The following is a 23,938-nucleotide window of genomic DNA, read 5'->3' as shown; positions in this document are numbered from 1 at the left end:
TGTACAGTGCAGGTTGAGGGTCAGAAGACTTGGCCTGTCTCATGTAGTACGTTGCAAGCTTTGGGTCATAAGCCATGGCCTCTGTCAGGTTGTACGTTTGGGTTAGAATCTTCAGTTATGGACGGTCACGTTGAACAGTACGGGTTTAGGGTCATGTGACATACTTTTGTTACATTGTTTGTAACAAGTCAGTATTGTGAAATGTTGCTGCTCTCGTGTTACATGGTATGGCGCAGATGAGAGTCACGGTACGTGGTCTTCTGTGTGTTAAATAGTGTAGAACAGGATCGAGTCCTTGTCTTATGGTCTGTGACACTTGGTATGTGGGATAAGTGTCTGTATCATGTGGTATGGAGTTAGAGATAATCTTGTGACTTGGATTGTGCCATGTGGTGTGCAGCAGGGTGATGGTCACGTGACCCCACTGTGCCACTCGGTATGGAATAGGAAGAGGATATGGTATTAAGTATGAAAAGGTCACATGATGTGGGTTGTGTCGTGTGATGTGGTGCGCGTAAAGATTGTTAGGTGGTCTTCTCACATGGCGTTTGGCAGGCTAGGCTTGTGTCTTCATGGAATAGTTCAGAGAGGAGTCCTGAGAATGTCTGAGCCTGTTTCGGGGGGTTCTGGTGTTCGTGGTGTTGGATATTTTGGATGGAGGGGTTGTAATGTAGGAATGAAGAATCTTCATAGAAATCCAGTAGAGCATTTCTGCCTCATGAAACTTGGTGGACTCATGGAAGGCTGTCTTCTGGAGGACTGAAGGATCCATGTTCTGTCTGCGACCATTTCTGACTGTATGAATCTTTCATGTGTAAAAAAATACACAATTTACTGCCTTGTATGCACCCCTACCGGTTGGGTATATTCCTACCTCGCCCAAGATGATGCACCTGATGTAGACATCTCAACAGGATTAAAGTTGCTGCTGAACAAACCCCATAATGTGAAATATGTTAATATCACTGTTATCTCTGTATACTTGTATGCCTAACTACACCTCCCAGTACACATTTACACTTCCCAGTACACAGCTGCACCTCCCAGTACACAATTACATTTCCCAGTACACAAGTACACCTCCTAGTACAGACCCACACATCACAATGTACTACTGTACCTCCTGAAATGCAACTACACCTACTGATACACAGTTATACCTGCAAATACACAGCTATTCCTTCAAGTAACAGCCTTACTTACCATTACCCAACTGTGCATCCCAGTACTCACCTATACCTCCTAGTACTTAACTATACCTCCCAGTATTCAGCTGTATCTCTGAGTGCTCAGCTATACTTCTTAGTACTCAACTATGTCTCCCAGTACTCAGCTTTACCTCCTAGTACTCAACTATACCTCCTAGTACTGAACTATAACGCCTAGTATTAAACTATGCCTCCTAGTACTCAACTACACATCCCTGTATTCAATTATACATCCCTGTACTCAACTATACCTCTCTGTACTCAATTATACCACTCTGTACTCAACTATACCTCCTAGTACTCAACTATATCTCCCTGTACTCAACTATACCTCCCTGTACTCAACTACACCTCCCAGTACTCAACTATACCTCCCAGTACTCAACTATATCTCCCAGTACTCAACTATACCTCCCAGTACTCAACTATACCTCCTAGTACTCAACTATACCTCCCTGTACTCAACTATACCTTCTAGAATTCAACTATACCTTACAGTATTCCACTATACCTTCCAGTATTCCACTATGCCTTCCAGAACACAACTGTACCTCCCAGTACTCATCTATACCTCCTAGTACTCATCTATACCTCCCAGTACTCATCTTTACCTCCCAGTACTCAACTTTACATCTCAGTATGAGAGTAAATCTCCAGTACTCAACTATATCTCTCTGTACTCAACTACACCTTCCAGTTCTCAACTATACCTTCCGATACACTTCTATAACTCCCAATGCACAAGGGTACCTTCATATAACTGTATTGTGCAGTATACCCAATACACTGATGATATGTTGTATAACTTACCTAACCTAGTACTCAGCTGTCCCTTATGCTGTACAACAATAATCAATAAATACTGTAGCACAACCACACTGTACAGTATAGCTTGCTTTCCAGGAGACGTCTTGTACAATGTAGTATAGCACAGTCTGATACAGGAATTATGTTTGCTGCATACCTCAACATAAATATAGGCTTTATCTACCTCAATATCCAGCATCAGCAGAGACACACAGAGGTGCTGCTGTCCTGCAGTGCAATGTACAGAGCTCCCACCCCATCCCCACCATTGTCTATGCCACCATTACTGTGTTTAACCAATGCTGTGTTGTGTATATATTGTGTGTATTCACTGTACATAGACTTACGATGTTCAATAAAGCTGGTGTGTCAATACTCCCAGAATTCCCAGCTCTGATCTGTCACACGTTATCGCCATATTGTGTACTGTACATTTTTTTTCCCCTAACCTGGGAGTCAAACTCGTGACCTCGTACTTCACAGGCAGTACCTTTGGTCCGTTGCAGCATTTACATATGTATAATTTATTGTTGATATAATGTGGGTGACCGGGGTACGGCATACTGATAGTATCTAAGCTCTTGACCTACGCTCACACTCAATCTCTGCCTCCCAAAGTGATTGCTAGTGATAATTTTGGGGAACAGTTGACGATTTAGGAACAGTTGCTGTACTGACAACTGTTCTGTAGAGGGGAGGGGGCAGGTCAAGTGAGGACATTCACTAGAACTTACATTAAAAGTTCATTTTTTAGGAATACCAAAAGTTAATCGGTCGTCCAACATTAGGGACCATCCACAGTCACTTCAACAGCATCACAGGTCCTCTGTGGGTCATATTATCACTATAATATCAGCAGAGTGAGATCAGCAACCATAGTAGGACAGCTGAGCTGGGGGAAATGAAGTAAGGTAGGAACGCTAGATACCGGTACATGCTTCATTTAGACATCAGCTGATATATAAGGTACACCGCATGAAGATGGCCAGATGTCCGACCACCCACAGTTCTCTCAAACATCTGCAGGTCTGTGGTCAAAGAGAGTATGTTATCATTAAGTGTTTTGTATTGTGAGGATTGTACCATTTAAACTGAAATTCTGTGGCAGGAGCAGGTAAAGGAGAATGTTTTTTACTACAACATGAGGACCAAATATTAGGTGAAAATGCTGCAGCATACCCCAGTCTGGCTATGTGAGTGGTAACTGAGACTATGACCCCTCTACAGGAAGTGACATCACTGGAAAATTATTATCCCAGGTCATTCATGCCAGGCAACTTACAACCAACATTGTTTCCTGATGTACACTCTGCATCACAGAACCCGACTGGCACATCAGGCCTGTACAATAATGTTACTTTTATGTGGAATGGCGGTCATCACCCAAGGGTGCCCCAACCAACCTGACCTCTAAATATGACTGTGGCTAGCAGAATTATACCAGGTGTATACTTGTAGGTCATGTACACAATCACCAAGGCCTGATCTGGGAATTGTTGGACTTTTTGTAGACCTTGGATAACCAGAAAGTCCCTGAAAACTTCCCCAATCACTATGCATCAGTCCCAATTTAGCCACGTTCTGCAGTTAAAAGGTAAAAACCAGGATGAGAAACTGCACGTCTGACAGAGGAATAACATGGTGAAATCATCTGACAAGTCTGTAGAGGACATGTCTGAAGGAATGCTAAGTATATCGAGCCTGGTCTCGAACAAGAACCATCTTGTGGCTGACTAGAGCTCCTGTGGCAAGGAGGTCCTAGTTGTATTCTGCAATTAGTGGTCCTTGAGGTAGATTGTTCTATTACAGTACCTATGGAAAGACAGGATGGGGGAGTTCTTCTAAGAGAAACACTTTTGGCACCAAGGCAAATAAACATCATCAATATACTCACCTTGCTGATGGCTAGAGTTTTATTGGACACAGGGTTTGATTGAACACACTTGTCCATATGGCAATGCTGCAGTGGTCCCTGTGAGGGTTGGAGTGGGCTCAGTAGTGATTATGGGATTTTCCAAGGGGATAATTGTTTGTAAATAAATTTTGTAAGGGCAGGATAAGCCAAGTGGATAAGAAAACACAATAAATTCCAGCCTCCTGATGCTACGCCAAGTCCATCAGGGAAAGCCTGACCATCTAGTAAGCCATCTTCAAGCCAACATCTGTCAGAAGACTGATGAGTGTGCTGGAGTGAATGTTTTGTTGGTGTTCAATGCTTAGTGACCTAGACTCCACAGACTGATACAATAATTGATTCTCTTAGATGTCTTCTTATCTCTTGTCATCTTCGTCATCTGTCGTCTCAAGACCTTTGGTTTATTTGAGAGCAGATCTTGGTGATCCCGTATAAACCATTCTGAACAGCTTCTCTTGGCCCATTATGTATTATAGTTTTAACTATTTTATAGGACCCATAACAACCACATTGGAATGGACACGTGTTTGTAGTGGGTGTTCTGAATTCCAGCTCATCTGGTTGGCTTCTGAAACACCACTATATCTTCTCTGTTCTGATGTGATGGAACTGCCTCGTTCTCAGGAGAGGCCAGTTCTCCACAGGATGGAGGGTTGGGTAGGGCTTTTATCGCTGCGTGTAGATGAAGAGTCCTTGTGGTGGTCAGTCATCATTGAGGTGCCACTGCAGAAATCATGAATCTGTTCAATAAAGCTCCTTCCTGCTTATCCGCAGAGACCTCCCAGACGCAGATGTTTTATGGACCGTTTGAGACCGCTGAAGGACACAGACCGTGTAAGTTGGCATGGAGTGCTCGTGCCATAGAGAACTAAGACTACAGCATGCCAATCTGCCTGATGTGCCATCCTTATCCAGCCATGTTCCTTCCCATCCCTCGCGAATGCCAATGGCTGCTTCCATGCATGTTGGAGCAGATCTGCCAGTCCATATTGTGTGTCAGTCATTGCTCAGATACCAATGCAGCTAGTGACTAATATGTGTGTATGCGTGCTGTGATGCCATTTCCTCAGATGCCCATCACTACCATCAAACATGCTGTTGGCTTTCTCCCATCTCATCCATATGGGGGCATCATCTGAGTTATGTACATGCAACTCTCTACAGATTACGCTGCCTCACCTCCAAAGGTGGTACAGAATTACTGGGTTTAAAGCTGCCTGGTCTCCAACTGGCAGAGCATGCTGAAATGTCTGGCAGTATAGGGAACTGATGGCACACAAACCTATCATTGCCCATACTGGCATGCGCATCTTTCAGTGTGCCCAGTATAGAGCAAAGGGAATTTAATTACATTGGTAAACTAGACAAAGACACAAAGACAAATAACATTTATATCGCACTTTTCTCCTGGTTTACTCAAACCGCAAGAGCTACAGCCACTAGGGAGCGCTCTATAGGCAGTAGCAGTGTTAGGGAGACTTGCCTAAGGTGTCTTACTGAATAGGTGCTGGCTTACAGAACAGGCAGAGCCGAGATTCGAACCCTGGTCTCCCGTGTCAGAGGCAGAGCCCTTAACCACTACACTATCCAGTGTGCTCTATCTATGAGTTCTATCAGTGAGTCACATGACAAGGAAGTATAAGCACATGTGTACACACCTACCTCTAAGGCTGTAAATGTTTCTGTATGTGGCAGTGTATACAGTTACCTATGAGGGTGGGTGCATACTTGCCTGAGAAGATATGTACATATTAATCTAAGGGTACAATCTCTTGGACAATGGTGCCAACCGACAGCGAACGTCCTATCCGAATTTCCAAACAGTACGTTTAGTCTGGTTGGATTGGTTATCATTTCCCCCTCCGTTGGTGGGCCGAACTATTGTTTGCAACAATCAGGCATTTGGTCGCTTGGGAAATCGGACCATGAATGGACACCTTAAGAGGCACAGCTATATATGGTATCTACGGTACATATTAACCTATAGATATCTTCCTAAGAAGGTGTATACATTGCTACTGCGAGGGCGTTTATATAGCAACATATGACCATATGTACATACCATATCTCTGAAGGTGTGCACATACCTACCTATAAGGAGATGTACATATCTACCTAAAATGATGTGCGCTTATCTATCTGTGAGGCTGTTTGACATTCCAGGAACTCACAACTTGTTTTGTGTCTGTGTGCTATGATTGTTGTAATGTGTTCTCCACCATATTGTAGCTGGAGCAGGGTCCCCTCCCACAGCTATCATTGAGCCAAGGCAACTGACTGTCCAGCAGGGTCAACCAGCAGAGTTCCGCTGCACAGCCACCGGGAACCCCACTCCTACAGTGGAATGGACAGGTACGTGACCAGACGGTAAGATATGAGGAGGAGATGCTGCTAGACTGACTCATAACCCCTGTGCTGTACCTTCTCAGGTGGTCCCAATGGAGGTATCTCCACCAGAGCTGTCGTTCAAGGAGGTGTCCTGAGATTCTCATCCACCCAGGTATCTGATGAGGGGTCATACACCTGCAGTGTCCGCAACACCCTGGGACACCACCTGGCCAGAGCTGATCTACGAGTGCATGGTGAGCAGTAAGGATGATGATAATTATACTGATGCTTTACTGAATAAAGAACCTAAAATTCTTACTTAATCTTGTCTGTGGCATACCATCCTGAACATTCCTCCAACACTTTCTTCCATATGTGAAAGTTTGGTGACCCCATGCCCATTTGATCTTTGGAATGAAAGTGAGTATTCTTATCTCATCTCTCGTCACTGTGTCCTGTGATTGTAGTTGGGAATCTACCCGATGTCCAGGTCAGCCCGGACCGTACGGAGGTCAGAGAAGGCGACACAGTGCGACTGTATTGTAGAGCTGGAGGCAGCCCCATGCCGGAGATCTCCTGGAGGAAAGAAGGAGCCATTCTACCTCCTCAGGTTAGTCTGGTCACTGCTTCACTTTGGGAAGAATGGAGTAAGGTTTCATCCCTCGTATGTGTGGGATCTTGTTATGTGTGGCCCTCACACAACCTGACTTCAGTGTTTGAGGTTACAGAACTCCAGGTAATGGGACCACTTGCCGTGTCAGTAGACAACCCCAAGATCTCCCCCAAAGGTTAAGATAAAGGTGGTACCTGACACACTTAGCCCCCTTTTGGAAATAGCTCATACTACAACCAGTAGGATCAGGAAGTTCCTCTTACTACAGTCGGTCAGATCAGGAGGTGCCTCATACTACAGGCAGTCAAATCAGGAGGTGCCTCAGATCAGGAGGTGCCCCATACTACAGCTAGTCAGATCAGGAGGTGCCTCATACTACAGCCAGTCAGATCAGGAGGTGCCTCATACTAGACAAGACAAGACAAATAACATTTATATTGCGCTTTTCTCCTTGCGGACTCAAAGCGCCAGAGTAGAGCAGCAGCCACTAGGGCTCTATTGGCAGTAGCAGTGTAAGGGAGACTTGCCAAAGGTCTCTTACTGAATTAGTGCTGGCTTACTGAACAGGCAGAGCCGAGATTCGAACCCTGGTCTCCTGTGTCAGAGGCAGAGCCCTTAACCATTACACCATCAGCCAACTGCTACCAGTCAGATCAGGAGGTGCCTCATACTACAGCCAGTCAGATCAGGAGGTGCCTCATACTACAGCCAGTCAGATCAGGAGGTGCCCCATACTACAGCCAGTCAGATCAGGAGGTGCCTCATACTATAGCCAGTCAGATCAGGAGGTGCCTCATACTACAGCCAGTCAGATCAGGAGGTGCCTCATACTACAGGCAGTCAGATCAGGATGTTCCTCATACTACAGCCAGTCAGATCAGGAGGTGCCTCATACTACAGCCAGTCAGATCAGGAGGTGCCAGTCAGATCAGGAGGTGCCTCATACTACAGCCAGTCAGATCAGGAGGTGCCTCATACTACAGCCAGTCAGATCAGGAGGTGCCTCATACTACAGCCAGTCAGATCAGGAGGTGCCTCCTACTACAGGCAGTCAAATCAGGAGGTGCCTCATACTACAGCCAGTCAGATCAGGAGGTGCCTCATACTACAGCCAGTCAGATCAGGAGGTGCCTCATACAACAGCCAGTCAGATCAGGAGGTGCCTCATACTACAGCCAGTCAGATCAGGAGGTGCCTCATACTACAGCCAGTCAGATCAGGAGGTGCCTCATACTACAGCCAGTCTCTTTAAGTACCCATCTTAGAAGCTAATGACATTAGATTTGACGCGGACTGTCTGCATGTCCTTTTATTTTCTTATCTTTTGCATGCTGTACTCCTTCTCTGTGTACTGTATTTCTTTATCTGATACATCCTCCATCCACCATGTACTCTGCACCTAAACAAACACCATTCATTATACCTTAATTATACTCTATACACACGATTTCACCTTATAGCCTGGACACAAAACACCATTCACCAGAGGTGTAACTAGACGGCAGCAGCCCATGCAATTGGGTGGGCAGAGCTGGGGGGGGGGGGGCAACTACTAACCTTCCTTTGCTCTGATACAGGGGACTATTCTTCATATCAGGTGTTTTTGTGGCTACACTTGTTATGGGTGACACACTTGTTTTATGACCCTTGTGAGATGGGCCCCAAGGCCGTGAAGGGCATCAAGGGAGGGGGGGGTAAACATTGGGGGGCTATCAAAGAACCCTCACCATATCTCCTAAACACAACCCCCTCCCACTACCACCATCATATACCCTGCACACACACCATTCCCTCATTCATCGTATACCCTGGACACACCATTTTCCCCCTATCCACTACACAACCTGGACTCAAACACCACAAACTAATGCTCTGCTTGGGGTAAATACTCACCTATTTCAAGTGTTCTCATTTTATTTACAACTCTTCTGTATCCTTCTTGCCTGATAACACCATTCCCTGTTATTTCACTCTGTATTTCCTGCTCCTCACTTTCTCCGTCTGCGGTCCTACACTCTACACAGGCTCTCACCTCTCTCGGTTTCCTTCACTTTCGAAGCAGCAGCCTGGAAGCCATTCAGAGACGGATCCAAGAGCTGCAGGTATCGGATTCGATAACTCTAGATATATATGAGTGCCAGGATATCTCCAGTAGCAGCAGATGCCCTCTTCTGTAATCCCAGATACATAGGAGTGGTCAGAATATCTCTAGTAGCTGCAGATATCTTCTTCTGTAACCTCAGATACATAGGAGTGGTGAGGATATCTCCAGTAGCAGCTGATTTCCTTTTCTGTACCTCCAGGTACATAGGCATGGTCAGGATATCTCCGGTAGCTGTAGGTGTCCTCTTTTGTAATCCCAGATATATATGAGTGGTCAGGATATCTCCGGTAGCTGCAGATGTCCTCTTCTGTAACCCCAGATATATATGAGTGGTCAGGATATACCCGGTAGCTGCAGATGTCCTCTTCTGTAATCCCAGAAGAGGTGGGGTAGTATACAATATTCATGCCTACAGACAGTTCGTTTTTAGTTTATCTAGTAAGGGATACAGCTTGGATCGGGGTTAAAGGGGGGAATGGCCTAAGGTAGAGCGTATTCTTGTTAGAAAAAGTGAGTTTTGAGGGCACCTTTAAAGATTTAAAAAGTTGGAGAGTGACAGATGTATTGTGGTAGGGAATTCCAGAGGAGCGGTGAGGCACGTGTGAAATCTTGTATACGTGAATGCGAGGAGGTCATTCTAGAGGAGGACTAAAGAAAGTAATGTGCGGATCTGAGATTGGGATTGGGCTGGTATCTGTAAACTAGTGGGGGGAGGGGGGGGGGGTTGGGAGAGAGACCGTGAGGAGCTTTGTAGGTTAGGGTTTAGAGTTTGAAATGGATCCTCTTGTTAACTGGCATCCAATGTAGAGCTTGGCAGAGAGGAGCAGCAGAAGAAGAGCGAAAAGAACGATGAATGAGATGAGCAGCCGAGTTCAGTACAGATTGGAGCGGTGCCAGTTTTTTTGTTGGTAGTCCACAGAGCAGAATATTACAATAGTCCAGGCAAGATAATAAAAGTGCATGTACTAACATTTTAGCAGTGTCCTGAGTGAGAAATTATCAAATACAGAGATGTTGGAGTTGGAGATGACAGGAGCTGGTTAGGGAGTGAATGTGAGGAATAAAAGAGAGATGAGTCACATATTACACCTAAGCACCGTGCTGAAGTTATGGCGTTGTTATTAACATTGATTGCTATATCAGATAGAGAGATGGACAGAGACGGTGGAAAAATGATTAGTTCTGTTTTACTCATAAAAGCGGATCCGAGATAAACTTTTACTCATTGCATAATTGTGTTCTTTTCATATAGTTTATAGGGCATTCCTCAAGCCAAATACTTTTTTGTTTTGTTTTTAACTCTCTAATTCCCCATAAACTAAACAAGCCTTGTCCACAGCTCTTTTTGTGCCTTGGCACTGTAGCAAGGGCTTATGGGAGCTCAGCCTTGGCAGGAGGAGTAGGAGGTTACTACAGTAGCCATTGATTTCAGAGGGAGGAGGAGAGGGGACTGAATTTACACACAGGCAAGCTGATAGCATCACAAGCCCTCAGCCTGTGACAATGTGACAAACAGAACATGGCTGCCCTTGTTGTATCACAGGAATAAATAATCATAAACTTTGGAAGCTGTTTGCAGCTAGATATGCTGTTTAAAGAGACACTGAAGCGGAAAAAAAAATATGATATAGTGAATTGGTTGTGTACTATGAATAATTACTAGAAGATTAGCAGCAAAGAAAATATTCTCATAGTTTTATTTTCAGGTATATAGTGTTTTTTCTAACATTGCATCATTCTATAATATGTGCAGATTACACAACACTCAGCATTCAAAATGAGTCTTTCAGAGCAGTCTGTGAAGTAATGACCTCTCCTCTAGCAGAGAAAAAGTAAACAGTTTACTTACAGTTGAGATAATAAAAGTCAGACAACAGCCCTCTCCAGACTTAAGGCCCATACACACGTCGGATTTTAGCGAACGACCCGTCGTTTGAACGTTCCGTCGTTCGGACGTTTTCGCGTCAAATCCGACGTGTGTACAGACTATCGTTCGGGTGATAAGACTGGTTACCAGCGATCCGCCCGGCGGATCGTTGGTAACCAGTCTTATCACCCGAACGATAGTCTGTACACACGTCGGATTTGACGCGAAAACATCCGAACGACGGAACGTTCAAACGACGGGTCGTTCGCTAAAATCCGACGTGTGTATGGGCCTTAACTTAGTCGGAGAGCTTAATGGCTTGTTTGCATAGAGATAACAACTGGAGTTTCTCAACTCTTCCTGTACTGGAAACAATTAGACTGATGTATCTGATCTTAATGTTTTATTTCTTAGCTGTACTACACATACAAATCATAATATCATAATTTTTTTTCCGCTTCAGTGTCTCTTTAAACTTTAGATAAGATATATAGACAAGTTACTTGTTATAGCTAGTTTTTAATCTTGAATCCGCGAGAAGTCATTAAAGAGGATATAGCAGAAAAGCAGTCAGTAACACGTGTGAGGAGGGAGTTGAGGCCCGAAGCTGAGAGGTATAGTTGTGTATCACTTGCATATAAGTGGTATTGAAAACCAAATGAGTTGCTTAAAGTTGCCAAGACCGTGCACGTAAATGGAAAGAGGAGAGGGCCAAGAACAGAGCCTTGAGGTACCCCCACAAACAAAGGATGTGGAGATGAGATCTGATCTGAGGAAAAGACTGTGAAAGACCTTCCAAAGATATAGGAAGATATCCAGGAGAGAGTGAGGCCCTGTATGCCTATAGATGAAAGGATCTGTAGGAGTAAAGTGTGGTCAACAGTATCAAACGCTGATGTCAGATCAAGAATGATAAGTATGGAATAATGGCCTTTGGATTTAGCTGTAAGAGGATCATTGGCTACTTTGGTAAGGGCTGTTTCTGTGGCGTGGTTAGAGCGAAAGCTAGACTGGAACTGATTAATGCTCGAAATTCCTGCTAGGGCTTACTTTCGGGGGATGTCTTAATTTCAGGGAAAAGTGCTAGAAGGGCAAAAAGCGGCAGACAAAGCCATTCATAGAAAGATTTTATAGAGAAATCCTCTTCTGTAACCCTAAAGCCATTATTCAAAGCTGCATGGCTTAGGTGGAACAAGAGGAGGGTTCTGGGAGTGATATCAAAGAATAACTCGCCTTCTTCTCTTGTTGTTTGTATGTTTAAGTGGTTGTCATAAGACAAAAGTACAGCTTAGTGCTGTTTTTTTTATATGGTTGAGTTTAGCATGTTTTGTTCCCCGTCTCAGGCTCGTACAGAGAGGACAGACATTTCCACCCTTGTGATCCCCTCCATATCTGCAGCTGATGGCGGGACCTACCTTTGTGTCGGCACCAATTCTGCCGGCTCCTCGCAGGCCCGCATTGAAGTGATCGTTGTGAGGGGTGAGTTCATGTCATGTGACCTGTTGCATCTACACAATGTCCTGATAGAGGTGTGTGTGTGTGTCTCGGGGTTCAGTGTGTATGTGTGTGGGTAGTGTGTGTGGGTACAGTGTGAGTGTGCAGTGTAATGTTTGCATTCTGATTGTGTCATTCAGCCTCTGGATATGCCCCTCTGGTGAAGATTGAACCATCATCTGACACCGTACAGGAAGGTCAGACTGTGGAGTTGAACTGTGTGGTGGCATCATACCCGCTTGCTGTGGTGACGTGGCACAGGCCGGGGCGTCCTCTCTCTCCTAATCACCAGGTAAGGGCTCATGTTAGCAGTCTCCACCCTGTGGGTTCTTGGAACTGCCAGTGTTATGTGGTCACATTTCATTCTCTGGGATCTCTTGGTAGCAGCTCAGGGGGTGTTGATAATCTGCTTAGGTAGGACATTTGTGACGTTATGAGGTTCCTACGCTTTAACAGGTGAACAACGAGATGATTATACAAAGGAAGGTGCCTGAATGCTACACCAGCACAAGCCCCAAGCTCATTACAGTGGTGTACAGCACTCTTCTGGGAGGGCACTGGTGTACAGCCCTCTTCTGGGAGGAGACGGTGGTGTACAGCCCTACTCTATGTGCACACATTGGAGTACAGCCCTGTTCTGGGAAGACACAGAGCTCTACAACCCTTCTCTTAAGGGACACAACGGGAATCTATATATATAATAGACTAAGTGCCTCAACCTTCAAACAAGAAGAAGAAGTACTTTGCATGAGAAAATTTATGCGTGCTCAAACACCAAGTTTAAGGCCTCTTTTCCACGGACTGTTGAGCGGTGTGCTCAGCAAGCCGTTACCAGGCAGCAGTGAGCAGATACCAGGCAGCAACAAGCAGTTACCAGGCAGCAGCAAGCAGTTACCAGGCAGCAGCAAGCAGTTACCAGGCAGCAGCAAGCAGTTACCAGGCAGCAGTGAGCAGATACCAGGCAGCAACAAGCAGTTACCAGGCAGCAGCAAGCAGTTACCAGGCAGCAGCAAGCAGTTACCAGGCAGCAGCAAGCAGTTACCAGGCAGCAGCAAGCAGTTACCAGGCAGCAGCAAGCAGTTACCAGGCAGCAGCAAGCAGTTACCAGGCAGCAGCGAGCAGTTACCAGGCAGCAGCGAGCAGTTACCAGGCAGCAGCGAGCAGTTACCAGGCAGCAGCGAGCAGTTACCAGGCAGCAGCGAGCAGTTACCAGGCAGCAGCGAGCAGTTACCAGGCAGCAGCGAGCAGTTACCAGGCAGCAGTGAGCAGTTACCAGGCAGCAGCAAGCAGTTACCAGGCAGCAGCAAGCAGTTACCAGGCAGCAGCGAACAGTTACCAGGCAGCAGCGAACAGTTACCAGGCAGCAGCAAGCAGTTACCAGGCAGCAGCGAGCAGTTACCAGGCAGCAGCGAGCAGTTACCAGGCAGCAGCGAGCAGTTACCAGGCAGCAGCGAGCAGTTACCAGGCAGCAGCGAGCAGTTACCAGGCAGCAGCGAGCAGTTACCAGGCAGCAGCGAGCAGTTACCAGGCAGCAGCGAGCAGTTACCAGGCAGCAGCGAGCAGTTACCAGGCAGCAGTGAGCAGTTGTGAGAGTTTGAGAGCCATTTCACTGCCTATTCACAGTCCATGGAAAAGAGGCCTTACCCTAGCAAGTCTGACATTGCAAATCTGGCCTAATTGGCTATTCATGAGGCAATGCTCATGCAAATGCATGCACAAACCAATACCACAAAGCAGTCACCCTGCTTAATGCTACATTAGCACTATCCGGCTTAGTGCACACCAGAGCTGTTCGGCAGCGTTTTGCGATCCACTTGCGGCTGTGGATACGCTTGGGTAATGTATTTCAATGGGCTGGTGCACACCTGCTGAAACGCATACTCCCGAGGTGAGGCATTTTTTGGATTGCGGAGGCGTTTCTGCCTCCAATGTAAAGTATAGGAAATCACAGCGGCACCCCGGAGGGGGAGGCTAGGTGGCGTGGACGACCCCCCCCCCAAGTGTGGCCAGCGCCGGGGAGAGCCGTCTGCACCCACCTCCCAATATTAAAAACAGGCACTTACCTTAACGTCCATTGCGTTCTGCTACATGCGCATTAATTTGGGGGCACCACATGAGAAAGGAGAGAAACATGGGTCACCCCGAGCTTTAGAGCTCAGGGCTGGCTCACATACAGCACTCTAGAGGGGGGGGGGGAGGACAGGCGCACTCACTTCAGGGTTCACACCACCGGAGCAAGCCATCCACCACCTGCCTCCAAAGGATACAAACTGCACAAAATGCTTTCCATGAGAAAATTAATGCACATGTAGCAGAACCCAATGGACGTTAAGGTAAGTGGCTGTTTTTAATATTAGGAGGTGGGTGTGGACGGCTCTCCCCAGCGCTGGCCACGCTTGGGGGGGGGGGCGGCTGCGCCACCCAGCCTCCCACTCCGGGGTGCCGCTGTGGTTCCCAGGCAGCGAGAGAGCACTTTGCGGTATTGGTTTTTTGACCCTGCATAGTTTGGCATGCGAAAGCAAATGCATATTTGCATGAGCATTGCCTCATGAATAGCCAATTAGGCCGGATTTGCAAAGCCAGACTTGCTAGGGTTAAACTTGGTGTTTGAGCACGCATACATTTTCTCATGGAAAGCCTACTTCTTCTTGCTTCAAGGTTGAGGCACGTACTGTATTAGATAGATAGATGCGGCGTATGCTACGACGCGGGTTGGCTAGTACTATATAATCTTCTAGGAGGATGCAGTTGATACAGCACCCACTAGGACACAATAGGGATATAGCCCTCCTCTAGGAGAACACAGGGGATACAGCACTCTACTAGGAGGGCATGGTGGGGTATAGTCCTCTTCTAGAACACAGTAGGGTACAACCCTTTTTCTAGGAGGACACAATAGGTATATAGTCCTCTAGGAGGACACAGGATATAGCACTCCACTAGGAGGACATGGTCAGGTACAGTTCTCTTCTAGGAAGAAAGAATGGAATACAACCTTCTCCTAGGAGGATACAATAGGTTACATCCCTTCTCTTGAAGGACTTAGTGGGGTACAGCTCTCTACTAGTAAGGAACAGTGGGGTATACCATCTGCTAGGTGGTGGTGGTGAGATCTAGAAAAGCCTAATCCCCCTCCATACCTTTGTTTTTCTATGTGCATATTTGGAAATCGTACATAGATGCATTTAAGTACAGTCCCCTCCTCTACAGAGGACCTAGTTCCCTATTTCTCAGTGTTAATTACAGTTTTAGTACTGGCCCCTGCTGTAAAATATATTGTATACCTTCTGCACTGCTGATAGCATTCTTCATCCTCCTCAGAGATGTTTTATGACATGTTTGGTGACCCTTGTGGTTTTCCTTGGTCTAGCATACAGCATATTACTTTATACAATGTAATGTTCTGGGCCATTTTTTTGTGGTTTATCTTGGTGTTCTTTTCCTCTCTAAGGTGTATGGTTCTCGGCTACGTATTCTACAAGCTTCCTCTTCAGATTCTGGGGAATACATTTGCCGGGTCACTAATGGGTTTGGCTCACAGGAGGCCTCTATTACCATTACGATTAGCCATGGTCCTGGTATTCCCATCTGTAAGTCCTGCCTTGGATTTGTCCACCGGGCAGTTGGATGTTCTTCTCGTTCTTTCCTTGGCTCTCTTTTTTGTCTTCGTCATTCTGCCATCTACGTGAAATCTGCAGATTCTTCTTCAGCCTTCCTGAGACTCCAACTCTGATCCTCCATTGCTTTCCAGTATTACGATTTCTCTGTTTTGTGTGTGGATCTTCCCCCATTCAGCTGATTGCTTTGTCATGTGTTCATGTTCATTATGGCTCAGACTCACTGTTGTGTTCTTCATACCTTGTGATTTTTTTTATTTTTTTTTGTGTGTGGTTAGAATGAGTCTTTTATTTGTCTTCGTCTTCCATGGAAATCTCTCCACCATGTCTTTCTACCTGTAACATTGTTACCGTATTATGTGTTTTCTGTTCTTCAGTCTGCCAGTCTGTTTTCCTACGATATCCTAAATATACCACCAGTCTACTTTCCCTAGTCTCCTGCTGTCCTGCTTCATACACCACCAGTCTGCTCTTCATGGGTTCTGCTCTTCTACTTTATCCTCTATATACCACCATTCTGCTCTTCATGGGCTCTGCTCTTATTCTATACTTTCCATATACCACCAGTCTGCTCTTCATGGGTTCTGCTCTTCTACTTTATCCTCCTTATATACCACCATTCTGCTCTTCATGGGCTCTGCTCATATTCTATACTTTCCATATACCACCAGTCTGCTCTTCATGGGTTCTGCTCTTCTACTTTATCCTCCTTATATACCACCATTCTGATCTTCATGGGCTCTGCTCATATTCTATACTTTCCATATACCACCAGTCTGCTCTTCATGGGTTCTGCTCTTCTACTTTGTCCTCCATATATAATATCAACAGTCTACTTTTCATGGTCTCTGCTCTTCTTCTATACTTTCCATATATCACAAGTCTGATATTCATGGGTTATGCTCTTCTACTCTGTCCTCCATATACCAACAGTATGGACTTTGCTCTTCTACTATATCCTCCATATACCAACAGTCTTCTCGTCATGGATTCTGCTCTTCTACTATGTCCTCCATGTACCAACAGTCTTGTCTTCATGGACTGTGCTCTTCTACTATGTTCTCCATATAGCAACAGTCTTCTCTTCATGGGCTATGCTTTTCTACTATATTCTTTTTACACCACTAGCCTGCTTTTCATGGGCTTTTATCTTCTACTATACTCTCCATACACCACCAGTATGCTCTCCATAGGCTCCTGCTCTTCTTTCATATTTTCTTTATTTCACCAATCTTCTTCTTATACCACCAGCTGCTCTTTATGAGCTCCTGGTCTTATCCATATACTCGTAACATACTTTCTGCCCTCTTTAGCTTCGGATTGTGTCGTTCACCAAGTTAATTCCAGCTTTTCCTGTTCCATCAGTTATTTGTGTCTCTTTTCTTTGCAATTTACCACTCAGATGTCTCTGTTTTTGTGGCCCTGAAGCTGTTTTTTTGTTTTCTTGATGTTCTGGCTTTGTCTTACTCTTCCACCAATGAAACATTCTCTTCAAAATATTCCTCTTTAATCCTCTCACTGATAATGTGTCTGATCACGAGACCATGTTTGCTAATATATGTTCTCTCTCAGCACCAGTAAACATTCCTGTGCTCAGAATTGAATCAACGTCTGGTACTTTGATTGAGGGACAAACGCTAGATCTGGATTGCCAGGTTGATGGGTTTCCTGGCGCTGTAGTCACATGGTATAGACCAGGAGTTCCTCTTTCACCAAATCACCAGGTAATTTAGGATACACTTTATGGAATTCATTGATTTTATGGAGACTGATTCAATAAAATTAACTTGGTCATCAGAAGAAGACCAAATCTTTCATGCAGCAGGTCCTCTTCTCCAGAGTTAATGGAGGATCTTCATATTTAGCTGAAAGGGGTAGTCACTCATCCCCAAAAACTTGTTAAGAGAGGTGCCTTGCCTAGTTCTTGAATTCTTCTTTTCTTGTGGCATGGAAGGTGTCGGGCTCAAGACTGAGGATACTACAAGCTTCTGCAGCAGATTCTGGCGAGTATATCTGCCGTGTTGTCATAGGCGAAGTTACTCAGCAAGCCTCAACGTTTGTCACCATTTCCCACGTCTCCAGCGACCGTAAGTGTGATTCCATTCTATGTTGTGTATTGCAGAAGTGTTTATTACAAACCACTCCTGAGGAACTTACCTGAGTCTATTACTTTTGTAGCCTCTGGCTTTTTCCCCTCTCTGAGGATTGAGCCATCCTCCAGCTCTGTATCGGAAGGACAAACACTGGAGCTGAATTGTGTGGTCTCTGATCAGCCGAACGCTGCTGTCACTTGGCAGAGGACAGGACAGCCTCTCTCCAACAATCATCAGGTAGATTGAAGAACATCTCTCTGCTGTTCTACTCAGAACAAGTCATTCAACTTTATTACATCTCAAAGCATAAACTGCAGATTCAGGACTCAAATACCATCTCTTCCACCCCATTATTGTATGCTTGTTGTTAACACGGGCCTCCAGTGCACCTCATGAAATTCCAGGAGGCAGAGCAAAGCTTTGAATTGACTGGGGAAAGGTTAAGAACGCCTGTTAGGTCCTTACTGCACTGTCCCCTCTGAAGAGATGCCTCACTTCCTGTGAGGTCACCAGACAGGAAATCATGGAAATTGCTGCAGTAATGAAACTTGCATTCTTGTTGTGCTGGTTGCACAGATTCTCCCCTAATTCCTATTTTGAGACATGAAGAAATAGAGGGATCTCAGTGGGCCCTGCAATGCAAAGCTGACAGAGATCATACTTTCCCCCAGTCTCTCAACAGCTATAGAAGCCTTGGCTGGAGTCCTACCTCCTCTTCTGGCATGGTAAATCAGTTTGCAGAAACACTTCTTATTTCCTGCCTTGGTGAGGTCACTTCCTCCTAATGACCTGTTTGGCTCAATGACTTCTGTAATAACGTCTTCTGTGTCTAGGTGCTGGGTTCCCGTCTGAGAATTGTGCAGGCATCTGTGGCGGACTCTGGCGAGTACATCTGCCGTGTCATCTCTGGAGGCGTCACCCGTCAAGCTTCCATCACCGTCACCATTACCCACAGAGGTGGCCAATTTATTCGTAAGTGTGTCTTCCTGAAATTTTATTCACGTGGAAGTAAATTCTTGTCACATAAAGTACTGAAGATGGCCCAGCCTCGGTTTGCCATTAAACTGTGTGAAGAAAATGTTTAGTCACATGAATTGTGCGCAAAGCCATCGTGGCCATAGTCCATGGAAGGACACCCAACTTTTGCCTGAACATCCAATGGGCTGTGGTGAGGACATTCCCTAAACTTACCCTGATGCCTTCTGGACGGCATAAAACTGTACATTAAAGGGAACCTGAAGCAAGACATATATGGCGGCTGCCATATTTATTTCCTATTAAACAATACCAGTTACCTGACAGTCCTAGTGATCTATTTGGCTACAGTAGTCTCTGAATCACACCACAAACAAGCATGCAGCTAATCTTGTCAGATCTGACTGACAAAATAGTCAGAAACCCTTAATCTGCTGCATGCCTGTTCAGCATCTATGTCTAAAAGTATTAGAGGCAGAGGATCGGCAAAATAGCCAGGCAACTGGTATTGCGTAAAAAGGATCTAAATATGGCAGCCTCCGTATCCCTCTTGCTACAGGTTCCCTTTAAATATAAACATTCACTTTAAGCAGCATGCTCACCGTGTGCACATGCCTAGTAAAGTAGTGAGTACCTGTTTGCTTCTGTTCAGTTCTGGCCATTCATGTTTGTTATTCTGAGTTATTTTGAAATGCAAAACGGAAGTCAATATTTTGGGTACCGTTTCATGATGTTCCTTCCTCATTCTTCATCTTCCCACATCTTCAGCCACCGGCATCACCCCAACAATCCGAGTGGAGTCTCCATCTGACTCTCTAGCTGAAGGAAAGACGGTTATTCTGAACTGCGTTGTTGAAGGACAGACCCACCAGGAAGTGGCGTGGTACAGGCAGGGACAACCACTGGCAGCCAATCACCAGGTACTGACGCTGCTATGAGCAGAGCTTATCTTGAACGAGTAGATTGGGGATACCATGCTGTACTGAACACTCTTGTAACTTGCAGATCTCCGGCTCTCGTCTTCGTATTGTTAATGCGTCTCCGCAGGACTCTGGAGAGTACATCTGCCAGGTCAGCGGCGGGTCTGGGGTGAAGGCCGCGTCCATCATGGTCTCCATTGAAGGCTCCAGACACAGTGAGTACCTGTGTCAGATATGAGCAACGTATACAATAAACTGGCATCAACTGAATTTTACTAAATACTTTTGATTTTCAGACTCTGGTCTCTCCGGGGCAATTCGCATTGAACCGTCTTCGCGGACTGTGGAGGAGGGGCAAAATTTGGAGCTCACGTGCTTGATTGATGGCTATTCTGGCCAACCAGTGACATGGCACAGGCCAGGGGGCGTTCCTCTAAATCCAAACCATCAGGTAGATAGAATCACTGTTCTATAACTTCACTACCGAAGAGTCCATCTGTCTGTTAAACTTCAAAATTCTAATACACAGTACAATCCTTCAGATCACCAGATTATTCACTAAGTACATACCACCTGTGAATTATGTCTTAATTCGGCAACTCATTCTTCGCAAAATCAGACCTAAGGGAAGGGTTGGATTGGCGGCAGTTACATTTTACAGCGATGGTGTCGTTTTCTAGGCCTATGGTGGTAGATGGACGTGAAATCAGGCCTTCATTATAAATGAATTAGTTGGGAAAAGGCTGATGAAAAATTATCAGATGTTTTATTAACCAATTCCCAACCACAGTTTCTCCCCCTCCCCTTAAAAACCAGAGCAATTTTCACATCACACTCCTCCCATTCATTCACTAATAACTTTATATTTCTTATTACACCAAAATGATCAATATGTTGTATTTTTCACCACAAATTAGGCTTTCTTTTGGTTTTACTTTTTTCTAAGAATTATTTTATTTTGTATTTTAAAGAGAATAATAATAAAAAAAAAATATTATTGTAGATAAAGCCCACACATTTTATGTGTCCATTTATTACATCATTTTTAATTATGTCCCTAGTGCAATATATGGCGTTAATATTTTATATAGAAATAAATCTGTATTTTTTCTGTTTAGTGTTTTGTTTTGTTTTGTTTTGTTTTTTTACTATATCATTAATTGCAAGCCTTTATTTGCAAAAATATCAGTGATATACCCTCATGACATACATACTAAAAAAGTCTCTAAGGTAACCATTTATGTATTTTTTTTATTTATTTTGGAAACTATGGCATAGGGATGAAAGGGTTGAAAAACTAATAATTTATATTTTATATATATTATAGTGGCTGGATAGTGTTCTGGATAAGGGCTCTGTCTCTTGTTTTTGTTCAGTACGCCAGCACCTATTCAGTGAGGAGACCTTGGGCAAGACTCCTAACACTGCTACTGCCTATAGATTGTGCCCTAGTGGCTGCAGCTCTGGTGTTTTGAGTCCGCCATGAGAAAAGGGCAATATAAATATTCGGTGTCTTGTCTAGGATATGTGGACGTATTTTTACTTTTTGGCCACAAGATGTCGCCACACTTATCTCCTGTGTACTGTGACCAGTAAACAGGAAGTGTTGTGTATGTGTTCTTCTTTACTTTCACTTTGGAAATGAATATCAGCTTATCGCTGATACAGGCACTGTGATTGGCTTTGGGAACAAGTAAAGTTTTAAGAGGCGTAGCAGTGGTGGGAAAGAGGTTAAAGTTCACCTCTCAAACTCTTTTGTCTGATAGGTTGCTGGGCCTCGGATCCGGATCCTGAATGCCACCCCAGCTGATTCCGGCGAGTACATCTGTCGTGTCAGCAGCGGATCTGGAGTCCAGGAGGCCGTCATCAATGTCATCATACAGCGCGTGTCACAAGGTGAGACCTCCCACTGTCATTGTGCAGGACTGAGCCAGAGACCTCTGCGCTGCATAACAGCAAGCTATGATCTAATGTTACAGCAGATCTCTGATATGTCATCCCTCTGTGCACCACACGATGGCGAGAGACAACAGGGATGTGCCAGGCCATAAAGATCTATCATTTAACATACAGATGTGTTAATTGCCATACCAATATGCGAGTATGGCCGCCCTATCAGTTACCGTGCCTTTGTTGAATACTTAGATAAGTTGCCAGCAGGTGGGCTCTGCCCCAAACGCAGTCAAAATAATGCAGAATAAGCCCTGTAGTGCTGAATCTTCATAAACAGCACATATAGTATAAACACTACAAATGCCTCAGCTGCTTGTTGCTGATAATCTACCCTCTCCCTTGCTAACCCCCCCCAGCCTCAAGGTGGCCACACAGCATACAATGTTTTAAATATCTGTTCTGCCCCCAAACCACCATGCGATAACCAGAAGGAAGTGCGGGTGGGCCCTGGACCTCTCACCCCCAGGGAACTCACCCCCACGGAACTCACCCCCACTGCCTCTGAACTGAATGCTAACTGCAAAACACAGAATTTGCGGCAGGAAAAGGGTGCATGACAGTACACCTGATTGGCTGACTGGTGCCTGCTGACCAAATAAAGGTAGGACATTGCTTTAGCTGGGAGTGAGCAAATTGTGTGTTTTGCAATTCAAGAATTGCAATCAATTGTTCAGACTAATTGTAATATTTCAAAAATATGACCAATGTACCACACACACATCTGTTCAATTTTTCCCCAATTATGATTAAAATGATTGGAAACTCTGAGAAAATGGCTAGGGTGTGTGTATTAATAAATTGACAATCTAACACACACCATGCAATCTTTAGAAAAATTTAAGAAAAATTTCCAGCATTCTGGATCGAAAAAAAAACGGGAAAGCTGATCGGATTTTTCAGTCGAATGAAATAAAAAGCTTTCGATTTTTTCAGGAGATCCAATCCTATTTATCGAATTGCCGTAAAATCAGATCATTTTATTGTATCGTGTGTGGCCCCCTTCACAGGTTCTCAGATGTGGAAGGATATAAACAAACAAAGGAGGGACACTACCACTGCCAACTTGCCAAGCAAGCTTCTACTTTATTGTCAAAGTTTAAAACATCCACAGTGATCACTTACATCTGCGGGTCCTAACACCAATTAAGACCCTTATGGTGCCCATACACGGTACCATAAAAATGTTAAATTTTCCCGTTTATTCAACCAAAACATTCAAATGAAAATTTAAAATAATCTTTTTTTCGATCTAGAAAAAAAGAATTGATTATCCCGTTTTTTTCAATAAAAATCTGATCGGACATGTAACAATCTTTATATTCGATCTAACGGAATAATTTAAACAATTATCGAATCTAAAATTATACCATGTATGGGCATGGTGATGACGCGAGGTGGCCGGCGTGTGACGTAATCCGCGTCATATGCGGAAGAAGCAGCCCGACACTCGGGAGAGTGTCGCCCGGGCTGCGGCCTGCCAGCCATTCCGGAGCGGGGAGAAGGAGAGGAGCCAGGACGCCGGCGTGGGACCTCCCGACCAGCACTGGGCTGGAAAAAGCCCCTGGTGAGTACAACTTTCCTTTTTTTTCAGAGCTCGGAGTCCCTTTAAGGCTGTACTCCTGTGGTACTCTTGCAATAATTTGGAAAAAATCATATTACTGTCAACCCATGCTTAACCCATTCGCGTTCCGTTGTTTTCACTTGAGAAATGTTCACCTCCCATTCATTAGCCTATAACTTTATTACTACTTATCACAATGAACTGATCTATATCTTGTTTTTTCTGCCACCAATTAGGCTTTCTTTGGGGGGTACATTTTGCTAAGAGCCACTTTACTGTAAATGCATTTTAACAGGAAGAATAAAAAAAAACGGAAAAAATTCATTATTTCTCAGTTTTCGGCCATTATAGTTTTAAAATAATACATGCCTCCATAATTAAAACTCACGTATAGTATTTGCCCATATGTCCCGGTTATTACACCGTTAAAATTATGTCCCTATCACAATGTATGGCGACAATATTTTATTTGGAAATAAAGGT

At 44.7% G+C, this 23,938-nt stretch overlaps 1 protein-coding gene across 5 annotated transcripts in view; it reads left to right on the top strand.

Moving 5' to 3' along the window:
* HSPG2 (heparan sulfate proteoglycan 2) overlaps positions 1-23,938 on the top strand; it is a 277,578-nt gene that overhangs the window by 183,883 nt on the left and 69,757 nt on the right. For 3 of the 5 annotated variants that reach the window (XM_068241589.1, XM_068241588.1, XM_068241587.1), the window contains exons 53-68: positions 4,705-4,764; positions 6,160-6,282; positions 6,360-6,512; positions 6,726-6,868; positions 8,896-8,973; positions 12,186-12,321; positions 12,477-12,628; positions 15,788-15,926; positions 17,526-17,677; positions 17,908-18,040; positions 18,132-18,283; positions 18,880-19,018; positions 19,790-19,941; positions 20,027-20,156; positions 20,238-20,392; positions 21,708-21,837. In XM_068241589.1, coding sequence (XP_068097690.1) covers positions 4,705-4,764; positions 6,160-6,282; positions 6,360-6,512; positions 6,726-6,868; positions 8,896-8,973; positions 12,186-12,321; positions 12,477-12,628; positions 15,788-15,926; positions 17,526-17,677; positions 17,908-18,040; positions 18,132-18,283; positions 18,880-19,018; positions 19,790-19,941; positions 20,027-20,156; positions 20,238-20,392; positions 21,708-21,837 — 2,127 coding nt within the window. The remainder of the gene's footprint in view (positions 1-4,704; positions 4,765-6,159; positions 6,283-6,359; positions 6,513-6,725; positions 6,869-8,895; positions 8,974-12,185; positions 12,322-12,476; positions 12,629-15,787; positions 15,927-17,525; positions 17,678-17,907; positions 18,041-18,131; positions 18,284-18,879; positions 19,019-19,789; positions 19,942-20,026; positions 20,157-20,237; positions 20,393-21,707; positions 21,838-23,938) is intronic. The other 2 variants (XM_068241592.1, XM_068241590.1) reach the window with 1 other exon arrangement.

This window comes from Hyperolius riggenbachi, chromosome 6 (genome assembly GCF_040937935.1).
Source record: "Hyperolius riggenbachi isolate aHypRig1 chromosome 6, aHypRig1.pri, whole genome shotgun sequence".
In the NCBI taxonomy this organism is placed as follows: Eukaryota; Metazoa; Chordata; class Amphibia; order Anura; family Hyperoliidae; genus Hyperolius; species Hyperolius riggenbachi.
This window is presented reverse-complemented; position numbering and strand designations above follow the sequence as displayed.